This window comes from Homalodisca vitripennis, chromosome X (genome assembly GCF_021130785.1).
Source record: "Homalodisca vitripennis isolate AUS2020 chromosome X, UT_GWSS_2.1, whole genome shotgun sequence".
Classification (NCBI taxonomy): Eukaryota; Metazoa; Arthropoda; class Insecta; order Hemiptera; family Cicadellidae; genus Homalodisca; species Homalodisca vitripennis.
The window spans coordinates 110353433-110376272 of record NC_060215.1 but is presented as its reverse complement, the minus strand read 5'-3'; the positions used below and the strand labels follow the sequence as shown (position 1 = coordinate 110376272).

Below are 22840 nucleotides of genomic sequence, written 5' to 3'. Positions count from 1 at the left end.
AATTAAGTTTCCTGTTTAATTAAGTAACCAAGTACATTCTGTACATGAGTACATGATTCAGACTCATGTGTTACAGAGTACTCCTAAAACGGTACAGTTACATGTTCCTGTTAGTGTTACTGCTAAACAAGTCCGAGTACTTTGTTCCAGGAACGACGGTAAACTTGTAAAGTACAGGGTGGGGCAGAGTGGACTCCCTAGTTTCAATCAGTCGCCGAAGAGCGCGCGCACGAGTTAGCGGAGTCGGAGTGGTTTCATTTGGAGGGGGGAAAGACGCCATTTTTAGTAGTCACCATGCCGTGGACTGGCGAACATCGTGGTTTTGTAGTCGAAACGTTCTTTAAAAATAAGGATAGTGTGGTGGCGACCCAGCGTGCATTTTTTAGACGGTTTGGTTTGAATCGTCATGATAGTGTTCCTGATGCTAAAACCATAAGGAAATGGATTCCAAGTGTACAGGCGACAGGATCTGCACTGCTTAGAAAACCAGTTGGACAACCAAAGAGTGTGAGGACACCAGAGAACATAATGGCGGTGAGAGCGTCTATTGAACGATCTCCATCGCGCTTTGCATGGAAACATGCTGCTGCTCTTGGAATGTCGGCCAGAACGGTGAGGCGAATTTTACACTCAGACCTTCATTTACACCCGTATGAGATGATGGTTGTTCAAGAATTGATGCCAGCATATTTTGTTAAACGTACAGATGCTTGCAATGCAATACTGGCTTCTTTACAACCCGGCACTATTCTGTGGTCTAGTGATGAGGCACATTTTCACCTCTTGGGCACAGTAAATAAGCAAAACTTTTGTTACTGGGCAGCTGAAAACCCACAAACTCTTTATCAAAAACCTCTTCATTCACCAAAAGTGACTGTGTGGTGTGCTGTGTCCTCCATAGGCACAATTGGCCCCTACTTTTTTGAATCGGAAGGTGCAACCGTTACTGTGAACGCTGTACGCTATTGTGAGATGTTGGAGAACTTTTCTTCCCCAGAATTGAAGAGTATGGTGAGGAAAATAATATGGAAGCCTTTTGGTTTCAACAGGATGGTGCCACGGCTCATACCGCCCGTCGCTCTCGCCAACTTCTGCAAGAACGGTTTCCCGGCCGCTTGATCTCATTACAAGGGGATGTTTCATGGCCCCCTCGCTCCCCCGATCTAAGCCCATGCGATTATTTTCTTTGGGGTTACCTCAAATCTAAGGTTTACAAAGTTCGACCAAGGACCTTGGAAGCCCTTAAGGAAGCAATTGTTGATGTTATCACTGGAATAACGCCAGATATGCTGCGTAGAGTTTTTGAAAACTTCATTGAACGGCTGAATATGTGCATCGCTCGTCAAGGTCGTCACCTGGACGATATCATTTTTAAAACTTAATAAAAAGTAAATGGCATTGTATGTAGATTTCAGAAATAAAAAGCTTTTGTAATAATCTTGTATGGATTTTATACAGTTAACCGATCAAATCAGGGAGTCCACTCTGCCCCACCCGGTATCTGTATCATAAAAGTACAATCAATCAATCTTTATTTGCCTTTTTACATATGATATGCATTGACAAAGTCAGTAATATTGTCTAGATGACATGGTCAGAAACAAGCAATAAAACCAAACTATTCAGTTTTTAAAATATCATTACAGTTTAAAATTATTCTTTGAATATCAATATCATAATGAAAGACAATAGTTTAACAAAAAGAGATTTTAAAATAATTGAACAACAAAAGAATTTATAAAAGTTTAACAGATATTAAATTAAAAAATATTTTAACTGATTGCACGTGAATTACTACAATACTAGCACAACAATTTGAAATCTTAGGATAACAGGTTACAATATAAGATTCTACAGATGAAATTTACAGTACTGAATAAAAAAAAGGACAGTTTCTAGATTAAAATTGAACATTTTACTGAAATCTCATTGTTGTTTACAAATATATGTTTTCAATTGTAGTATAACAGATTTAGCGAGCTGTACAGAGGATCCTGTATACATTATTAACAAACTAAAATTTATCCTTGTAGTTAAAAAACTCTGATAGGGTATAGAAAGGATTGTTCAAAAGCCAATGGTACAGTTTGTTTTGAAATATTTTTGTGGGATACTTATCTGCCAAATGTTTTACTTTGTTGAAGATTTTTGAGAAATTATTATGTGACTGTTTTGAGATTTGGCTAATCTAACATGATCTATGGCAATATTAGTTCTATTTCTAGTATAGTAGTTGTGTATATCACTTCTTAGAGTGAGAGTTTGAAAATTTTTGAGTAAATAGGTAACTAAATCAAAGATGTAGAGATTTATCACAGTTTGTAATTTAAGTTCAATGAACAGAGGCTTGCAGTGGTCTAGAGAATGGGCCCTCGCTATCACTTGCACAGCTTTCTTTTGCAGAATTAGAATGTCTTCAATCTTACTGCTGTTTCCCCAGATTATTAAACCGTATCTTAAAACTGATTGAAAAAATGCATAATAAGCTGATTTTACATAGTTTTCAGGCACACACGACAATAATCGCCTGAGTAGAAAAATTACTCTAGACAACCTTTTGGATATGTACTCAATATGGGAATTCCAAGTCAAAGTACTATCGATATAGATACCTAAAAATTTTACAGTAGTAAAAAAAGCATTTATTGTATCATCTGATGGTGTTCGTTTTAAGCTGAATATAATATTCTGAGTCTTGGCTTCATTGAGCACTAATCCATTGGAGGCAAACCACAATGAGGCCTCTTGTACAGTCTCTCTAACAAGATCTTGTAATTCATCGAAATTAGAGTTTATGTTAATAAAAGTTGTGTCATCTGCATATAATAAAGATTTGGCCTTGATATTTTTTGGTAAATCATTTATTTGTAATAAGAACAACAGACCCAAAACCGATCCTTGGGGCACTACAGTAGAAACTTTAGCCTCATCTGACCAGTTTCCATCAACACATACCTTTTGCCTTCGGTTTGATAGATATGACTGAAAAAACTTAGAGGGAGTTCCTGTCACACCATAATAATTTAGTTTAAGGACTAGTTTGTTGTGGTCCACACAGTCAAAAGCCCTGCTCAGGTCGCACAAGGTGGCCTGAGCAAAGGCCTTGTCCTCAAAGGCACTCACAACTTCTCTAATTAGTGCATCTATTGCATCTATGGTGCATTTACCCTTTCTAAAACCAAATTGCGATACATCAAGGTAATAATTGTTTTCTAAATATGCTAATAATTGATCATGAACTAATATTTCTATGATTTTTGATAATGTGGGTACAACTGATATTGGTCTATAACTCTCCGGTAGATTTTTGGGGCCTTTCTTGTATATTGGACAAATTCTGGAAAGTTTGAGCTCTTCTGGAAAATAACCATCATTCAGGCATTTATTAATGCCTAAAGTTAAAGGAGTTAGTATTGTATGATAGATATTTTTTATCATATTGTTGGACATATTGAAAATGTCTTTACTGTCAGAGTTTTTTAGTCTCTTTATAGCTTTAGAAGTGTCATCAACAGAGACTTGTGTAAAGTAAAAGTTATTACTTTCTATTTGATAGTTACAAGTTAGGGTCAAACTGTCGGTGTTGGGATGGTTAATGTTATTTACGGTCTGCTCAACCGAGTCAATGAAAAATGTATTAAAACAGTCTGGTGTGATATCTAATTTAGTTTGAGTTGATGTGTTAGTAGTATTATCTTTTATAAGATTCCAAGCAGCTTTACATTTATTTTTGCTATTTTCAATTTTTGTTGTATTGTAGTATAACTTGGCATTTTCAATAGATTTTATGTAGTGTCTTTTGAGGTCAGTATAGTTTGCATATAACCTATCACTGCTTGAATTTTTTACAAGTTTGTTTAGAAACAGAAGCCTTTCTTTCATGTGAACCAATTCTTTTGTATGCCATTTTTTATTAAATGTTATGTTTTTCATGGTATTAAATTTTTTCAAAGTTGAGAAATAAGCAATTTTATTAACAACACTTAAAAAGTGTTGAAACCAATCTTGGGTACTTGCTACATGTTCACAGTTCATTAAGGCATTCCAGTCATGTGATATCAAACTTTCAGCTAAATTGTTTGTTGCCGATTTTGGGAAACTAATTGTAAAAGAGTTTATGTGCTCCAGTGTTTTGTTATGATATTCAGATTTATTACAGTCAGGATTCATATTGCATGTCATGTTCAAAATAACCCCGTTATGATCTGAGAAAGGAAAATCAAATATTTTGGATTCCAAAACTTGCCCTGGACAGTTAACAAATATATTGTCAAGACAACAGTCACCTTGTCCAATTCAAAAAAGTGAATTTCCTAATATTAATTTTTCTTTTGATTTATTTATTTATTAACCCATTCTTTGCCCTTGCTTAACTAGCTATTGATATAAATAAACATTTGATTTACAATTATTATTGAGTTTATTTGTCACATGTATGATACAGGGTTTCGTGAATTATACTGCCATGGGCACATAAAAAAATTATATCCAACATAGAAAAGGTTGTGGTGCATGTTAGATTTGAATTTATACAAAATAGGATTGAATTTTGAAAGATTTGGAATCATAAATTGGGTAGATCTTACTTGAGTTCAAATCCAGTTTTACTTTGTGTGTTCCATTGACACTTATTCATCTTCCAATCATCCTTGTAGGTTTAGTATGGATTTAAGACTGGTAGTAGTAATGATTGAAGATCTGAGAGTTCTGGTTGCCATCCAATATTCAAGTATTCATTATCTAGTATATGTCTATTCTGTTCTTTTACAAAAATCGAGATTCACCAATTTAACACAAATAATAAAATGTATTACTGCATTTATTAACTCAAATGTTGATTAACTTTTATGAAAAAATGTTCTTATCAGTCTCCTATTAAGCCATCATTCAAAAGAATAAAATTCCATTATTTTAAAGTCGCCAGCTGATCTGAATTCACTTTATAACTCCAGGCGTTGTAAACTTAATTTGCATAACAATCTCCTTGATATTAATATTTAATCCATTCTGTTGTATTTGGTCTAAAGAAATTACTTTATTTTATCTGATGATTCAATTTTACAATAGTTTATTTATTTCTATCTTATATGTATGATAATTTGTTTTATGTTCATTTAAAATCTAAAATAGGTTGCTAGTTTATCTTAATTTTAAAATCTATTGATTTATTTATGTTTATTGTAAGTTATCAAAATTGTATGGGTGTATGTTCTTCTTCTTGTATGGATTCCTGTGTGTGTGTGTGTGTGTGTGTACATATGTGGTATAAACTCCTTTAGTTATTTATTAATCTTTTACAAACAAATGAAATAATATGAACTATTAACTTTTCAAAACAAAACTGTAATAATTAATTATAAACAATAAGTTTGTGTAAATGTCCAGCAAAATCATAAAATACATTTCTCATATTATTTTCCTGTATTTTATTTTCAAACGTATTATTTTAGATATACGCATAACAATTTTTATTTATGTAGAACCATTGTCATAGTTTACAAGAATAAAGTTAGAAAGTAACCAAAAAATAATTTAAATGTTTGTTTTAAAAATGTAAGAAAATGTATATAAAAATATTTACACAATAAACATTTTTATAAAATGAATAATGTTATTAAGAATATAGTATTTAGTATACAGTATTAAATAAAAATTTTAATGTATACACAATGGTAAAATTTATTGGTCTATCTTTAAGGATTTTGTTTAACCCATTGGCCTAGACTCACGTATATACCACGTGCAGTGATGCACGGACCGAACCTGGACTCACGTGCGCAGCATGATCTGGTGACGTTGCGATGTACTATTTAAAGTATTTATAGTTTTTCCGTTAGATGGTATGCCAATACGCTTTCTGCAGACCTTTTGAGCTGTTTGTGAGTTCAGGTGTGCCAACTATGGCAGAAAATATTACTTTTTTTCAGTAATTGTAATCTATTACCAGTGCTTATTTTGTGTTGATACTAGGATTATGTTACGTCTAATATTACGGCTAGCACTTCTGACAATATTATTGAAAGTTTATTACAGTAGTTTTATAAAATCCATTTAAATATTTATTTGTGATATTCGGTAAAATTTTGTTTTGTTGCTAAAGGCTAGCCTGCAAAATAGAAACAATGTCGTTTGTTTGTGAAGTTTTATTTTTTCATTTATTATTTTTTATTTTTATTTGATAATTTTATTTTTTTAGTGTAGTTCTGTGTTTTTATATGCAAACACACAACATCATTTGTTTTTGTGAATGCTACAAAATCTGTGACCCATGCAAAGTTATGGAAAAACTGCACTTGATGAGTACTCAAAATATAATTTTTTTTAAATAATAAATGTTCAAATAAAAATTTTAATATAATTTATTTTTCATGACAAAAAGTTACTGAACAATAATATATATTCAGTTTTTAGATAATAAATAATTTTAATAGAGAAAATAAATTAAAACTAAAGTTATTTTACATAAAAACCCAACATTTTTGTTATAATTAACATTATTAGTAAATTTAAAACTAAATGAAAATTAATTTTATAGTTGTACAATGTAGCCTAGTTTCTTAGAAAAATGATGGTAAAGTAACCATGGTAATAACTTAATTAGTTAGGTTTCTATAAATATTATATGAAACCTTTACACTTTCAGCAAAATTAATTGCTAGTTCAGGTCCATGCAGCACCAAAAAAACTACTAGGCCAATGGGTTAAGACAGCTTTAACCAAGATCTTACATTTTTGCCAAATGTAATTGCTGCTACCAGTCCTGCATAGGCATTACTTCCTCAACGGGTTAAAATGGGACCGGCCTCTCCTTAAAAGAAAGTGAACTAATTTTTTTTTATTTTTGCATACAAAATAAAATATATAACACGTTTACGATAACGGCTTGTTTTCAGACTTTTCTATTTGCCATTGGAATTTTTCAATAATAATGGCAAAAAACAGTAATAGTTATTCTTACTCTTAACTTCTAAGTATAAGAGAAAATTATGTATGCTTCACAATTTTCCACCAATCAAATTATTTCAATATTTTTTTCTCCATGCACCCCAAGGGTACCTAAAAAATTAATTTACCTTAAACATTATGCTATTGTGCGCCCGACAGGCTACACAATAGTCTTAGGTATTTAAGCGCGGAATCAAATTTAACATACCACCAAGGCAGGCAAACAATAAAAACGCAATAAGGAAATTCATAGCAATGTTTACTCCATCAGCACTTTACAAAAGCCAGTCGTGTACCTGATGGCATTTGTGGAAGATCGCATGTGGCCGATGGGGTACATGTCGTATTGAACGTGTTAAAGGTGCTTTTATAATAAAGCTGTACTTTATTACAGAACAAACTCAATTTTACTTAACTGTTTAAAAATTGGATGATTCAAAAAACCTTTTTTGTTGCAGGACGAATTTAAAGTTACACTGGATTTTGTTCATTTAGGATATTCCAGTGCAATCACTATGTTGTCATTCTTACCATATGTATTTAGATTTGAAAGGATTGAAGGTGATTGGAAACTCTATGATGTCTGCATAGTGGAATCTTCACAGCCAGATCACAAGGAATGTGGCTTCTCAGGTAAATTTCATGTTTTACTGAAATGAAGGCTATAAATATGCAAATGAAACACTATATAAATATAGAATTTGAAATCGAGACCACAATGTCATCAATCTTTTTATATTAGCTCATCACTAATAAAATAGTGAAACAACTAACTCCATGATCTTTACAGTATTTCATGTTGACGTTACACTGCCCTTTATCTTTACAGCTCCCACTTCTTGGGTTACATCAGCAACTTGTGAAATTTTAGGCTGGTGCTCATGGAGCACTATCACTGTCTTGCTCCTGGAGCAAATGAAGCTCCAGTCAACTTTCATTTGAAGCAATGGCAGTCACGTCTATTGGTGCTCACAGCCGATGTGATCTCTCACAGTGTTTTATAAGGGGGCCAAGTCCTGTAAGCATCCCTACCATCAATCTTGTATCTTCCTTACATGAGCAGGTCGTCTGCAACTAGGTTCCACAGAAGAGGAGAAATTACGCTACTCTGGGGATAGCCCCTCGTAGTCCTGGCAAAAATTTTAATTTATGACAATTCCTATTTCATCTACAAAAATTATCAATGGCAATAAATGATTTGATAGATCTATGGTAACCATACTACATAAGAGATAGTGGTTTGTGGGCACCCAGACTTAACAAAGTACCACTTCAGATTTTATTTGGACCTTCATGTAATTTTATAAATGGTTTTTTAGTCTAACTTTGGGTTTCAGAACCTTTATTTAAATGGTACAAAAGTTAAGAAGTGATTCTATAGATGAGATGTCTACTGGTAATAATCAGTAGTATTAATAATCTCAGGAATATTAAGGAAGGGCTTTAAAAATATTTTGCCTGAGACGTCTGTTGCAAATGCAGAATAATACTTGTGAAATAGTGATTAACCATTTACATTTATTTGTTAATCGATATATAAAAATGCCATTTAGTATTGAAACTAATACTTTTATCTCATTTTTAGGTGAATTTGATTCAAATGTAAGATACATCCCTCAATCAATACTCGAAAATGTAAAAGAATTAGTTGAAATAATATATCCAGGAGGTTTCAGAAGTACAGAATTAATCTCTCTGTATGAAGTAAGTAATTTATGTATTATAATTTAACAACATATACAGTTTATTAGCTACTAATATCCATATAATACTTGTCAATATGGATATTTAGGGTTCCTTAAAAAATTTTAAAATTTAAATTTTTTATTGGGGAAAAGTTTGAAATTAAGGTTTGTACTTCCAACAATAAAAATATCTTATGAAATAATATAATTTCCATGTTCGTATTGTAATATACGTTTCTTGAAAGTCAAACTTGTATATATAACATCTACAGATTGGTTATCCTCGTTTAATAGAGAGAGGAGTGAGTAAACAGACTTGAGTGACAGTAAACAGTGAATGTGACAGTTTATTCAAATTTTATGTTTAAAATAAGTTTTTTAATTATTCAAAGTGGATTAAAAGCTTGACATAAGTATAAAATCTCTACCTATAAATCAAGTTCTAATTTATCATAAACTATATAATAAATTTAATTGGAAATATATTACTTACAATTCTAGAAGATAAAACCACATGGTTGTAAACAATATTTTAATAGTAATTTATAATATTTTAGGAGAGTCCACAGTTTGGAATTGAATTGGAACACTCATCATTTAAATTAAATTTATCATTTACAAACTAATTTGAGAAAAAGATAAAATAATAATTAATAAACTGAATTAAAATTGACAGGAAGTGGACTACTAATATGACACCAGTAGTAACAGGCAGTTTGTAATATCTGCCATTAAGCAAAGGTTAACTTGAGTTGTCAGTCAGCTGTAGCTGTTTACCTGGTCTGTCTACATGTAGCTCCAGTGATAACTGGCAGACTATACTAGCTCAAGGTCAGCTACAATTGCTTGTCACTACCTTCAATCATGGAACCTGTCTTAATTTGTGGGTTACTGATCTATTGATACAGCTATATTGGAAAAGTACTTAGTAAAATATTAAATAAACACTGATATAAAAATGTTTCTATAGTGACAAATTTTATATTTATATCTATATAAAAGGCAAAGCCCTCACTGAGTATTTAAATCCTACTTAAAAAACTAAATGGAAAATTTGAAATATCAGTCGGGTGACCTTGTAATAGCCAAGTTAAAAGGGCATGCTGCATGGCCAGCAGTGGTTGAAAATGTAGAAAAAAAAGGAAATTCTTTTATTTTTAGTGTAATGTTTTATGGTTCTAAAGATAAAGGAATATGTAGATTGAGTGAATTGTCAAGCTATGTAGAACAAAAACATAAAATTTCACAGGAAAAAAAGATGAAAAATGGAATTTATGCATTAGCACTTAAAGAAATCGAAGCCGATTGGAAAATCAAGCAGAAAAAACAACATAATAGATGTTCACTAAATAATAGTTCACTAAATAATAGTACTGTTTCTCCCCTACGGGAAAACACTTTAGATTTGCCGCTTACACAACCAACGCCCAGGGAAACTCCAATTAGTAATTTATTTACAGCTAAAAATAAAACCGCTAAATATCAAGATGTAAAAACTCAAACGTTATATTCAGTTCAAAACATGGAAACAAATACTTCAAATAAGCTCTCAATCTGCATGTCTATAATAGAATCAAAATATATTACCGATGACTCTATCGATGTGTACTATAATATGCTCACATCTAAGGTAGTTAAACGGGAAATACTGTTGATGAATCCTGTAGTAACACAAGCTGTCAAATGTCTAAATGACACTGATATTTTTGTGGAGCCTCTTCAAATTAGAAATAGGTCATTCATTTTCTTCCCAATTAGTGACTCACCTGTAAATGATGAAGTAGGGGGTTCTCACTGGAGTCTGTTGATGTATGAAAGAGAACATAACGGCTTTTTTTTACTTTGACTCAATTGGGGATTATAATTTTCCACATGCAGAACAGTTTGTAAAAAACATATCTAAGCACCTGGGATTGGAAGAAACCACACCAATACACAAAGTAGCAGTACCGCAACAAAACAATGGAGTGGACTGTGGTATATATATGTTGATATTTGGGGACATACTCATCCAACTTATAAATCAGGGTAGAATCCATGAAATAAAAAATAATGAAGGTGATTTCTGGCCAGACATTAAAGCAGGTGATATTATAACTAAGCGAGCACAACTAGCTTTCCTGCTGCATAATAATAACTTTATTGCACTCAGGTCGGATACAGTTGCTGAAATGATGTATCAAGTACCCACTCCTACCCCTAACCTGGCTCCTAGTGAGTACCCAGCTTCGGCGAGCTCCATTGTCGATGCTTCTGCAAACCACATAGCTGACTCCAACCTAAATGTAAATAACCAAAATTGTAAATGTAACACGGAACAAAATATTAAAGGTAGAAGGAATGAAGATGGTAAAGAAATAATGGATGTTGAGTTCTATTCAGACAGCCACGGAAGGGGCCTTCCTGAATTAATCGGTGCCCTTAGCAAGGGAAGGATAAGAGTAAGTGGTCTTGTTATGCCTGGGGCTACAACCCAGAAAGTGTATAGACAGGCTGAAAGAGCTCTTCACCGTCCCCTAGTGATAATTGCAGGGACTAATAATGTACTTAAAAAGTCAACAAAAGAAATTTACTTAAATTTAGAAAAAAATTTGCAGTGTCTAAGTAAAGAAAGAACTGTATACATAACAACAATCCCAAATCGTTATGATACAAATCCCACTGATCGAACACATCATGAAATAGATATAGCTAACAACTACATCAGAGAAGTTGCAGTAAGAATGAAAAAGATAAGCATCATTGACTTGGAGGACCTTAAAAGACATCACTTCACTCGTCATGGTCTACACCTAAATTACCAAGGCAAAAAGAAACTATCTTATATGATAATCAACTCTCTGAGCAAAACTTCTATATATGAAAACGAAACATTTCTACCGGTAGACCACAACAATATCACACAAGAATTACAAAACGTTAAAGATAACACAGAAATACTGGTGAATGGTGACATAAAAATAATTGAATCCAATATGAGAAAGATAATTAATAAAAATAAAAATAATGAGCATCTAGCATTTGCCCACTGCATTTCAAGAGACTTCAGTCATAAACGACATATGAGTGCTGGGGTAGCAACCGTCTTCTGTAAACAGTTCGGTAAACCGACCACTCTCCTTACCAACTATTTAACCCACCAAAAAAGTATTGATGGAGTGAATGTGTATGGGTTGATTACTAAATCAGACTTTTATAAAAAGCCAATTGTTTCTGATTACGACACAGCCTTTAAGCATTTCACAGAGGACTTTAAAATAAAAAATTTAAAGTATTTAATTTGCTCCCCCATGGGTTGTGTCCGGGATAATATTTCAACAGAACACTTTGCAGCTAATATTGTTGATTTCCAGCAACACACAGGAGCCTCTGTGCAGATTATAATTTTTAATGAAAACTCAAAGCGACCATTAAGAAATGGACTCTCTTTCATTGATTTCAAACAAAGTCTGCATACTGCAATTTCTGCTCATCTGTTAAAACAAATGGAGACCAATCCCAACTTAGAGATGGCTGAAGCAGTTCAACCAACATCCCTGCATTCTGCAAATGGAGATCGAAATGGAGCAGATGCAAACACTGGACTGGTGACGCCTCAGGAATGTGATATATCCCTTGTGACGACTTCACTGAATGAATTTCCACCTTTACCAACTACGACTAGAACTGTTTCAGATAGAAACTATTCCTTTAACTCTTGTGAAATTTCAAATATCTCATGCTCCAAAGTTGATGAAAATGTAGGAATTTTAAAGCAAAACAGAAATGTGAGACCGAATGCCTTGCCTTTAAACTCCCCAATAACTCGGATCCAAAGCCCCACTTAAATAAATTAAATAAAAAATATAAAAATAAAAGCATAAAAATTTTTCACCAAAATATTAGGGATTTACAGATTCGTGTTGAATCTTTAGAAATAACACTATCCGAATTAGACCCTCAAATAATTGTGTTAACAGAACACAATATGTCAAAAATCAAACTTGAACGCTTTAACATAGAAAATTATATTTTAATATCAGAATATTCTCGTACTACAACTTCGGGAGGAGGTGTAGCAATTCTCTCAAAGGAGGGTTTAAGGGGGAGGCAGCTGGTTTTTCCAACTGTTGTTGAACTTTGTCAGGACAAATTATTTGAATGTTGTTTAGCTAAATTTAAGATAGAAAAGTATAGTTTTATATTAGCAGGAGTTTATAGAACACCTCAATTTAACAATAGCGAATTTTTAGATAGATTAGACTCTCTTATAGAATTTCTTGTAGCAAAAGACAAATATTTAATCATTACAGGAGATTTTAACATTAACATGTTAAATGAATCTAAAGAGACAAAGGAACTTAAGAACATTTTAAATCGCCATGGAATGAGTTTCTTAATTGATTTTCCTACTAGAGTGACACCAACATGTAAATCCTGTATAGATAATTTTTTGACAAATATTAATAGAAATGAAGTTAAAGTCTCAGGAATTATAACAGCCTTATCTGACCATGATGCACAAATGCTCGAACTTCTGCAAACCAAAATAAAAACTGGGAAAACATTAACTTTTGTTGGAAGACAATTTTCATTAAATAATATGGTACTTTTTAAATCTTTATTGGAAAAAGAAGATTGGCTCCCAGTCTTTTACTCAACAGTCAATGAAAAATATGATTGTTTTGACAGTATCTTCAGATACTATTTTAATCTTTGTTTTCCACTTACACAAATTAAAAAAGAAAATAAAAAGCACACTTGGATTACACAAGATTTAAAGGATGAAAAAAATGAAATAATTTGTCTTAGTAAATTGTCAAGGCTTACAAAATCTGATAATTTAAAAAATGAAGTTAAGAATAAAGTTAAACAATACAATTCAAAACTAACTAAATGTAAGAAAAATTATTTTGATACCAAAATCAAAAACACAGAAAATATTAGTAAAACAACATGGCAAATTATAAATAAAGAAACAAAAAAGAATAAAAGTAAATGTGAAGGCAATCTTGTACTAAAAACTAAAGAATCGTCTATTAGTGATCCATCTCTTATTGCAATCTCCTTTAATGATTATTTTATAAATGTGACAGATGCACTGTTAAAGGATCTATCTTCAGTACAGCCAAAATATGACAAATGTGACAATCACAAACCTGGTAACACTTTATTAAAATTTCAATGCCCGCCCTTGACTGAAACAGAATTGATACAAATTTTTGACTCTCTCAAAAATAAATCGTCTAGTGGATATGATGGAGTTCCAGTGAAATTGATAAAATTTGTCAAACATTCCTTAAGTAAACCATTATTGCATTTAATAAATTCTTCTCTCATTACAGGCATATTTCCTGACAAATTAAAAGTTTCAAAGGTTATCCCAGTCTTCAAAAAAGGCTCAGCAACAGATATTCAAAATTATCGTCCAATTTCAATTTTACCATCAATCTCAAAAATTTTTGAAAGAACCATGTATCATAGGTTAGTCAAACATCTAGAGGTAAATGATCTTTATGACAAGGCACAACATGGATTTCGAAAAAATAAATCTACTATAACAGCATTGGTAGAGTTCACTGAATCTATAATAGAATCAGTTGACAAAAACGAAAATGTAACAGGAATATTCATGGATCTGTCAAAAGCTTTTGATAGCATATCTCATGACATTTTACTCGAGAAATTGAAAAATTTAGGAATCAATAACATCCATCTAAGATGGTTTGAAACATATCTTTCCAATAGAAAACAGTATGTTGAGATATCTCACATAGAAAATAACAAATTACAAAAATTTCAATCTAACATCCAAATAGTAAGAAATGGAGTACCTCAAGGATCTATTTTGGGTCCTTTATTATTTATTTGTTATATAAGGGAAATGCCAAAGTGCCTTAGTATTCTTGAAAATAACAAAAACCAGCTCTGTTTATTTGCAGATGACTCAAACTTAATCATTTCTGCCAAAACAGAAGCTGAATTAGAAATAACTGTGTATTTGGAACTTTCAAAATTACAAACATTTTTCATTGACAACAAATTAGTTCTAAATACGGAGAAAACTAACTTTATTTCTTTCAGTACCAAACAAAGTAGAAAACACTCAAGTCCCAATATCTTATTAAATGATTCCTGTTTGGGTCAAGTTCGCAATACAAAATTTCTAGGACTAATCATAGACAACAACCTTAGCTGGGATTTGCATATTGAACAGGTGATAAATCGTATCAATTCTGGAATATATGCTATTAAAAGACTGTCTTACTTATGCAGCTTATCAGCTTTAAAGATGGTCTTTCATGCCCACATTCAATCCCATATTGCATATGGAATAGGTGTGTATGGAGGAACCACAAATCAAAATTTTAATAAAATTCTTATCTTGCAAAAAAAAGCGCTGCGAATAATGTTAAAAATTGATAAGGAAGAATCAGTTAAAAATCATTTCACTGAACTAAATATTTTAACAGTGCATAGCCTTTACATTTTAGAATGTGTGATGTATGTTAAGACTCATCAGTCCAGTTTCAAGAGTCACTGTGAAAATCATACATATAACACTAGAAATAAGAAGGAATTAGTATTACCTAAGCATAATTTGGAGTATTATAAAAAAAAAACTTCTTATGCTGGAATAAAATTTTTAAAATCAATTCCAAAAATAATATCAAGTGTTCAAGACATAAAGAAGTTCAAATCAATGTTAAAAAAGTATTTAATTCAAAAGGCATTTTATTCATTTGAAGAATTTTATACAATATTATGATTTTACTCATAACTATTATAGTAACTTATTTTTAGTGACGCTATTTATTGTACTCATGTGCAAAATATAAATAAAGATATTAAATAAAATAAATAAAATAGAATATTATTTACACCAGATACAATTTTGTTTAACTAGTTTTAAACAAAATTGAACTATAAAAATAAGACTCCTTAAGTATATAAGAACTTTAATCAAATAGTTTAAAATGGGGGGGAAAATGTTTGATTTAAAATTTTGAATTAGAATTGGTGTGGCTCTCATCTTGGATCTGAGTAAAGATTTAAAAATCAAGAAAAATTATTGATACAGTTCTGCCTAAAATGTTTAATTGTACAGTGTTAAGATCAATTTTTCCTAACAGGAATATGAATTTCCACCACCTCATTTTCTAAAAAAGGACTAAAAAAGAATTTGATAAAACTTAAGTTGTTAAAACTAAAAAAAATCGCATCTTTCACAAATTTTAGTTTGTTACAAATTCTTACTATTACCAGGCCTACAAAGCATAATTCGCAGTCAAGGGAATTAGCTAGTAGTTGTAGTAACTGTGAGAACTGGTGTAATGCTGAGTGATTTCATTCATGATATGAATTACCAAATCAGGTGTTTTACCACAATGCAACAGTATTGATTGGTGAAAGCTATGAGGAATATAATGTTGATATTTAACTTTTTCAATGTCAATGTTCGACTACACGAACGTACTTAAAGTATTCTAGAGGTGACACCAATGACTGGCTATATATTGCACATGGTAAACGGAAATAATATATGGTTAAAATATATGATTAAATGAAAATAAGTTTATTATATCTGTATGTATACAGCGACCTTAAAAAATATCACATGTATATTTATCATTCTTTAATTCTAGTCTTTAATAATTATTTACAACCCAATAATCTTTGTTCAATTGCCTTTTTTAATGCTAATCAATTAATATAAAGGATGTTTCTGTGCTACTAATATTTTATCCAGGTTTCTTTTAGTAATTCCACTATAAAGGGAAATGCCTTAAGCCACAAAGTATTGAGTTAATGAAAAATGTTTAGTATTAAGGGTTTGAAAAAGTATATATTGTGTATAATATTAACAATTATGGGATGTATAAAGTTTTATTAATTTTCAAGGTTGTTATCTTTTTTGTCAAAAGTAATAGTATGTTCAAAATAAAATCCCTTGGCTCATTGTTTAGATTACAATACATAAAACCCAGACATAGATCAAGTTAATATTTTTTTTTTTCAATCATATATGTATCACATATTCATACAATAGATGTTTCCATGGCTTGCTGAGTCTCAAACAGTAATTTTATTTGTAAACATTTCAATTGTAACTGTTTAACAATAACAGATTGTACATATATTGGAAAATGAAATTATAATGGATTGAATTGAATTCTTATTATATTATTATTATTATTTTCTGTTAGGTTTTAGTAGCTGTATTGTTTGATACCTTGTAGATTGCCGGATTATGATGCCAGATCAAGAATGAGTTGCAAATACTCATTAACTATGTACTTCAAATTAGTCCAAACAGTATGAATTTGTAATTACTATGTAATTGTGTTTGATTGATATTGAAATAATTTTTCATAAACATTTTAAGAAGTCGCTTGATCTCAAAGCTCTCAGTATAAAACAGTTGGAAGATTTTCTTGAAATACTAAAAGATGTAATCACAGTTAAAAAAGTAACAGATTTTAATTTGTTACCAAAACAAAAAAACAATGCCACTTGAGGCAACCAGGCCAGATTCTGCAGATGAAGTCCTGAGAATACCGGTAAGTCTTATTGAAAAAATTCTAGATACAAGGAAGGTTGGCTATCTATATACAAGGTGTATCAAAAGAAATCATCCAATTTGGCATGTCTATATTTCGAACAGTAGTAAACATATACAATTACTAATTTTTTTGGCTGAAAGGGAAACTCAAAAAGATTTTTTTATACCTTTTCAAAGGTGTTCAATATGTCCACCTTTAGATACACGGCATATGTCTATGCGGTATTCAAATTCATCCCACACTGCAGCGAGCATGTCCTGAGTTTCTGATTCCACTGCTGTTGTAATGCGATTCCTCAGCTCATCCATTGTTGTTGGTAGCGTAGGCACATATAGTCTTTGATGAAACCCCACAAGAAAAAATCACATACAGTAAGGTCCGGTGACCTTGGAGGCCAGAAATGTAAGGATGCATCATTTTGTCCAGTGCGGCCGATCCACCGGTCTCGAATTCTTTGATTTACAAATTGCCGGACTGCCAGATGCCAATGTGGCAGTGCCCCGTCCTGTTGGTAAATGAAGTCGTTCGAATCAGTCTCCAATTGGCGGAAAAGATAATTCTCAAGCATATCGAGATATGTTATTCCTGTAGCAGTGTTCTCAGCAAAGAAAAATGGACGTACACTTTTTCCCGTGAAACCGCGCAAAACACATTAAATTTTGGAGAGTCTCTCTCATGTTGCACAATTTCAAGTGGTTTTTCTGTGCCCCATATTCTAACGTTATGGCGGTTTACCTTTCCATTTAAATGAAATGTTACCTCGTCACTAAACACTATGCGCGATATAAAATGTTCATCGTCCATCATCTTATCAAGAACGAAGTTACAAAACTCCACGCGTCGTTCTTTATCACCCTCACGAAGAGCTTGCAGTATCTGAAGTCTGTATCCTTTCATGCGTAATCGTCGACGTAACACACGCCAGACGGACATAGGAGGCATGTTGAGCTGTCGAGCAGCACGACGAACAGATTTCTGTGGGCGGACGCGCTCCACGTCTTCATCGGCGGCCCGGTGACTTGCCTTTACACAGACAACCTGTTTCTTGAAATTGTGCATACCATCGTCTAATGCTCTGTGATGTAGGAGGATCAACACCATACTTATTACAGACTCACACTGCGAAAAACGTATAACACAAAACGCTTTTTGTGGTGCAGACGCCATTTTCACTAGAAATGAAGTAGGCGTTCAACCAAGTGCCCTGCTGCTACCTAGCGGAACCATGTAAAACTTTAAAAGATACTCTTTTCAACAGTACGTTGTTGGCGCATTTAGCTCAAGAAACAGAATAGTTATGATTTTATTAAATCGGATGATTCTTTTTGATACACCCTGTATTTCTGATACAATATCAAACTATTGAATTATTGTGAGTTCATTGTACTGACATGATGCAGTATTTTTCTGTCTCCTAATCATCCTCATCTTACTTTAAACTTCTAATAGTTCATAAGCTATATAATACAAAAATAAATGCTGTTATGAAAATTTGTTGAAAACATTGTGTTTTATGCTAGTTGCATCTAGGTTACAATACACTATACATTGCTGGAAAAATACTTTTAACTTATATTAAACTGAGAGAGGACCAAAATAACGATACAATTATTTTTACAGAAACAAAACAGGGAAATGTAATAATAGTAAATCTCTGTACTGATGTCAAACAATTTACACATTGCTTATCATACATCACTTTAATCCTAATTGTAAGTTAATTGATAAGAGCATAAATTTATCCTAACATTTCAACAGATACTTACACATAATGTGAAATTTGTAATTGAATATACACAACCACCATAGGTTATGTCAAATTAAACTTAATAATGTTTACCAAATAAATAACAACTTTATATAATTTAAAACTGCACAATTATAAATACCTATAAAATGGTTAAAAAATGTAAAATATTGTACAAAACTTTAAAATATATCAGACCCTTAACACTGTCTCATGGTCAGCAATCTAAGTAATGCGATAAAACGCCCTCTCTTTAAATTTAAAAAGAATTCTTTCTAAATAGTGTTTCCCCGTGTTCTTCACATACACAGAGGGAAAGCAAATTGATCAATTTGACTGTGACCTCAGATTAGAGTTTCATGAGCTCGGAGACTGTGCTGTGCTGCCTGTAACACACCCCTCCCCCTAGTGCTATAACCATGCACATCCCTTTCACAAGAGATTTTACATTTGTACCAACTGTACAAGGCAGTTTTGCTCATGTAGAGGGATGGGAATGTCAATCAATTCGAGTCTTATAAAACTCCCCCTACACGACTCTCTGAAACTAAGTAAGAGCCTCACAGTGTTATTAATAGGTTGTTGGACTGGACTGATGCTCAAATGTACGTAGCTAATATAGGCAGGTTATTTAATGTACAAACTGACAACGTGACAAGTAAGAGCTACACATTGTTATTAATAGGTTGTTGGACTGGACTGATGCTCAAATGTATGTTGCTAATATAAGCAGGTTGTTTAATGTACAAACTGACAACGTGACAAGTAAGAGCTACATATTGTTATTAATAGGTTGTTGGACTGGACTGATGCTCAAATGTATGTAGCTAATATAGGCAGGTTGTTTAATGTACAAACTAACAACGTGACAAGTAAGAGCTACATATTGTTATTATCAAATCAAATCAAATCAAATCAAATATCCTTTATTTCCATCAGACATGTAACATGCATTGGATTGCGTCATAAATATTAAAAAAAAAAAAACACATGTACAGTTTTGTATCTATAAAACTATTATTAATCAATTATTAATATTTATATATTATAAATAATCAATTATTAAAACCAATTAATTTTACATCATACAGACTATTTATTTCCAATAAATTCACTGAGGGTGTAGAAACATTTTTCTATTAAAAAAGCCTTCAGTGTTCTCTTAAAGACCATTATATCATTTACATTCTTTAGGTCCACAGGAAGAGAATTATAAAAAATTACGGCATTATAAAAACAGTGATGTTTGAAAAAAGAGGTTGCATGGGGGGGAATATTTAATTTGTTGCTATTTCTGAGACAGTGTCCGGACTGCGGAATTAGTGACTCGAAAATGCCCTGGTTTTGCTTAAAAAAGACCAATGTGTGGTAAATATATATACTTGGAAAAGTAAGCAGATTGAAGTTCTTAAAGTGTGATTTGCAGGATTCTGATTGACGGATGCCAGCAATAGCTCTCACCGCTTTCTTCTGCAAAAGAAAGACATGGTTTGTTCTGCAATTTTCAAAACCCCAAATTTCAACAGCGTATGAAAGGTAGGGATAAACTAATGCAAAATATGAAGTTAGAAGCACATCGGTGCCCGTGAAAGATGAAAGTCTACGAAGAACAAAAATACCAGCACAGACTTTACGTGCGACATGATTTACATGAAAGGAGAAGCTAAGATTCCTATCGACAATTAGGCCTAAAAACTTGACCATTTGCTCAGAACAAACCTCTGTATCGCCAACCCAAACACTCAAAGAGTCATTGCGTCTTGATGAAATTGAAAAATCTAGCAATGTAGTTTTATCAGTATTCACGGCCAAACCATTACTCTGAAACCACTGGACTATTGAATTACACTGAACAAACGTATTTATCTCCATATTGAAACGACAAGACTCATCAATTACAAGTGATGTGTCGTCAGCAAACAAACACAACAAGCCCCTCGAAACACAACTGCTGAGGTCATTCACATACAAAATAAAGAGGAAGGGTCCAAGTATGGAGCCCTGTGGCACACCCGTCTTGACAATCTGCTCGTCAGAAAAGCATCTTTTCCTAGTATTTACGTCAACGTATGGAATTTCCACAACTTGTCTACGCTGACTCAAGAAAGATGACAGCCATTGATTTGCCAAGCCACGCACACCCACTCTGTCAAGCTTTTGCAAAAGAAGTTCATGCGAAACCATGTCAAATGCTTTTCTCAAATCAAAAAAGATACCAGTAGAAAACTGTCCTTCATCAAGAGCTTTAACAACTTTATCCAAGAGAGCAAACATTGCCTATTAATAGGTTGTTGAACTGGACTGATTCTGAAATGTACGTAACTAATATAAGCAGGTTGTTTAAGACAGAGCAATAAAATTTGAAACTTTGTTTAAAATAATGGTTCCTCTACATTTGTATGTAAAATATAATGAAACAAAATGCCTTATTTAAAAACTTCTAGTTACATGAAAAAAATTTTTAAGAAATAAAAATAAAAACAACACAATTTATTAAGTAAAACTTTTCAAATTATGTATTTAGCATTTTGTAACAGTATATAACGTTTATTTACACAGGAAAAAATAATTAGTCATATATCTAAATATTTGAACTTAAAACAATCAGTGTACATACAGTGTTGCAAATGTATTTAATCATAGTATACAAGATGAGCTATCAGCTGATCAGAAGCAAAATAAACACCACATATTAAAAAAATCAGGTTAACCACATTATAAAAATTAAACTATTTATTTGTTTGTGCATTTAAACACTTAGTAAAAGACATATCAAAAATATCTAGTGGAAACACAGTGAATTACATGAACAGTGTAATATCAAATGCCGACCACAGAACCAGTGTGTGTGTCTCTACCTCAATGGGTTATGTATTCTTAAACTTTCAGAAATATTTCCAATATCTATCTTTAGTAATATATAATCTAACTATATTACTTAATTGAGACATTCATAACACTCACCTTATACAATTGAGGTACATCAGTCGCCCCAATCCCATGAGGATGTTTCTCTAAAATGGTTTTGAAGTTTCTTATCATTGCATCACTAATACTACAATAAATCTCAGGCTCTTGCTGTGTTTCATCATACCTAAAGAAATATGATTGTAATAATTCAATATGCTTAACATTATAAACATGGTTCTCTTTTTAAATTATATATTCTACATTCTTTGACATAGCACAACGAAAAGGACCCACTGCAGAAAGTAACTTTTAGAATAAAAAAAATCTATTTCTGCATAGTGTACTAAAAATAAAAAATTATTGTCTACACATATTTTTTTTTAATAAAAAAATTATTGCGCCTTAAGAGATATAAATTATACAATCGAAATATTTTGATTCAGAGCCCACATTTACATGAAATTTAGAATTATTAAATATTTCTATATGTATATTATTAAAATAATTTCTTGATCTTTGTATGGTAATTTTAGGTATTTTGTTAGCTAGCCAAACATTTTTCACTAATAGGGTATTTTTCATAAAACTTTTTTTGAAATAACTCGTTAATTTTCTAATTTTTCCTGATTTTGGCCTCCAGCACCCTAAACCACAAACATGTGCAAATGTAATTGTGTATAAGCTTAATATACACGGACTTGTAAATATGATAACTGCTGTAGTTTTTAATGGATTCTGACTAACTTGATACAGAGACAGTATTTGTATATAGTTAGGATATGATCATTAATCAGTCTTAACAATAAAAGTTTCTAGATGACAGACATTCACATTTGTGTAACATTTTGATCTTGTCTGTTTATATCATATGCCCAAAATGACAATTTTGTTAGAAATATTAAATAAGTTTTATATATTTATTCACTTTTTAAATCTTTCAAGCTTACATCAAGACGGTGGCCATTCAAAATTAGGAAAAGAATAGTTATACTCAAACAGACAAAAGTTTT

At 31.9% G+C, this 22840-nt stretch overlaps 1 protein-coding gene across 3 annotated transcripts in view; it reads right to left on the bottom strand.

Moving 5' to 3' along the window:
• LOC124369790 overlaps positions 1–22840 on the bottom strand; it is a 160753-nt gene that overhangs the window by 94660 nt on the left and 43253 nt on the right. For all 3 annotated transcript variants that reach the window (XM_046827891.1, XM_046827890.1, XM_046827892.1), the window contains one exon: positions 21885–22014. In XM_046827891.1, the coding sequence (XP_046683847.1) occupies positions 21885–22014 (130 nt within the window). The remainder of the gene's footprint in view (positions 1–21884; positions 22015–22840) is intronic.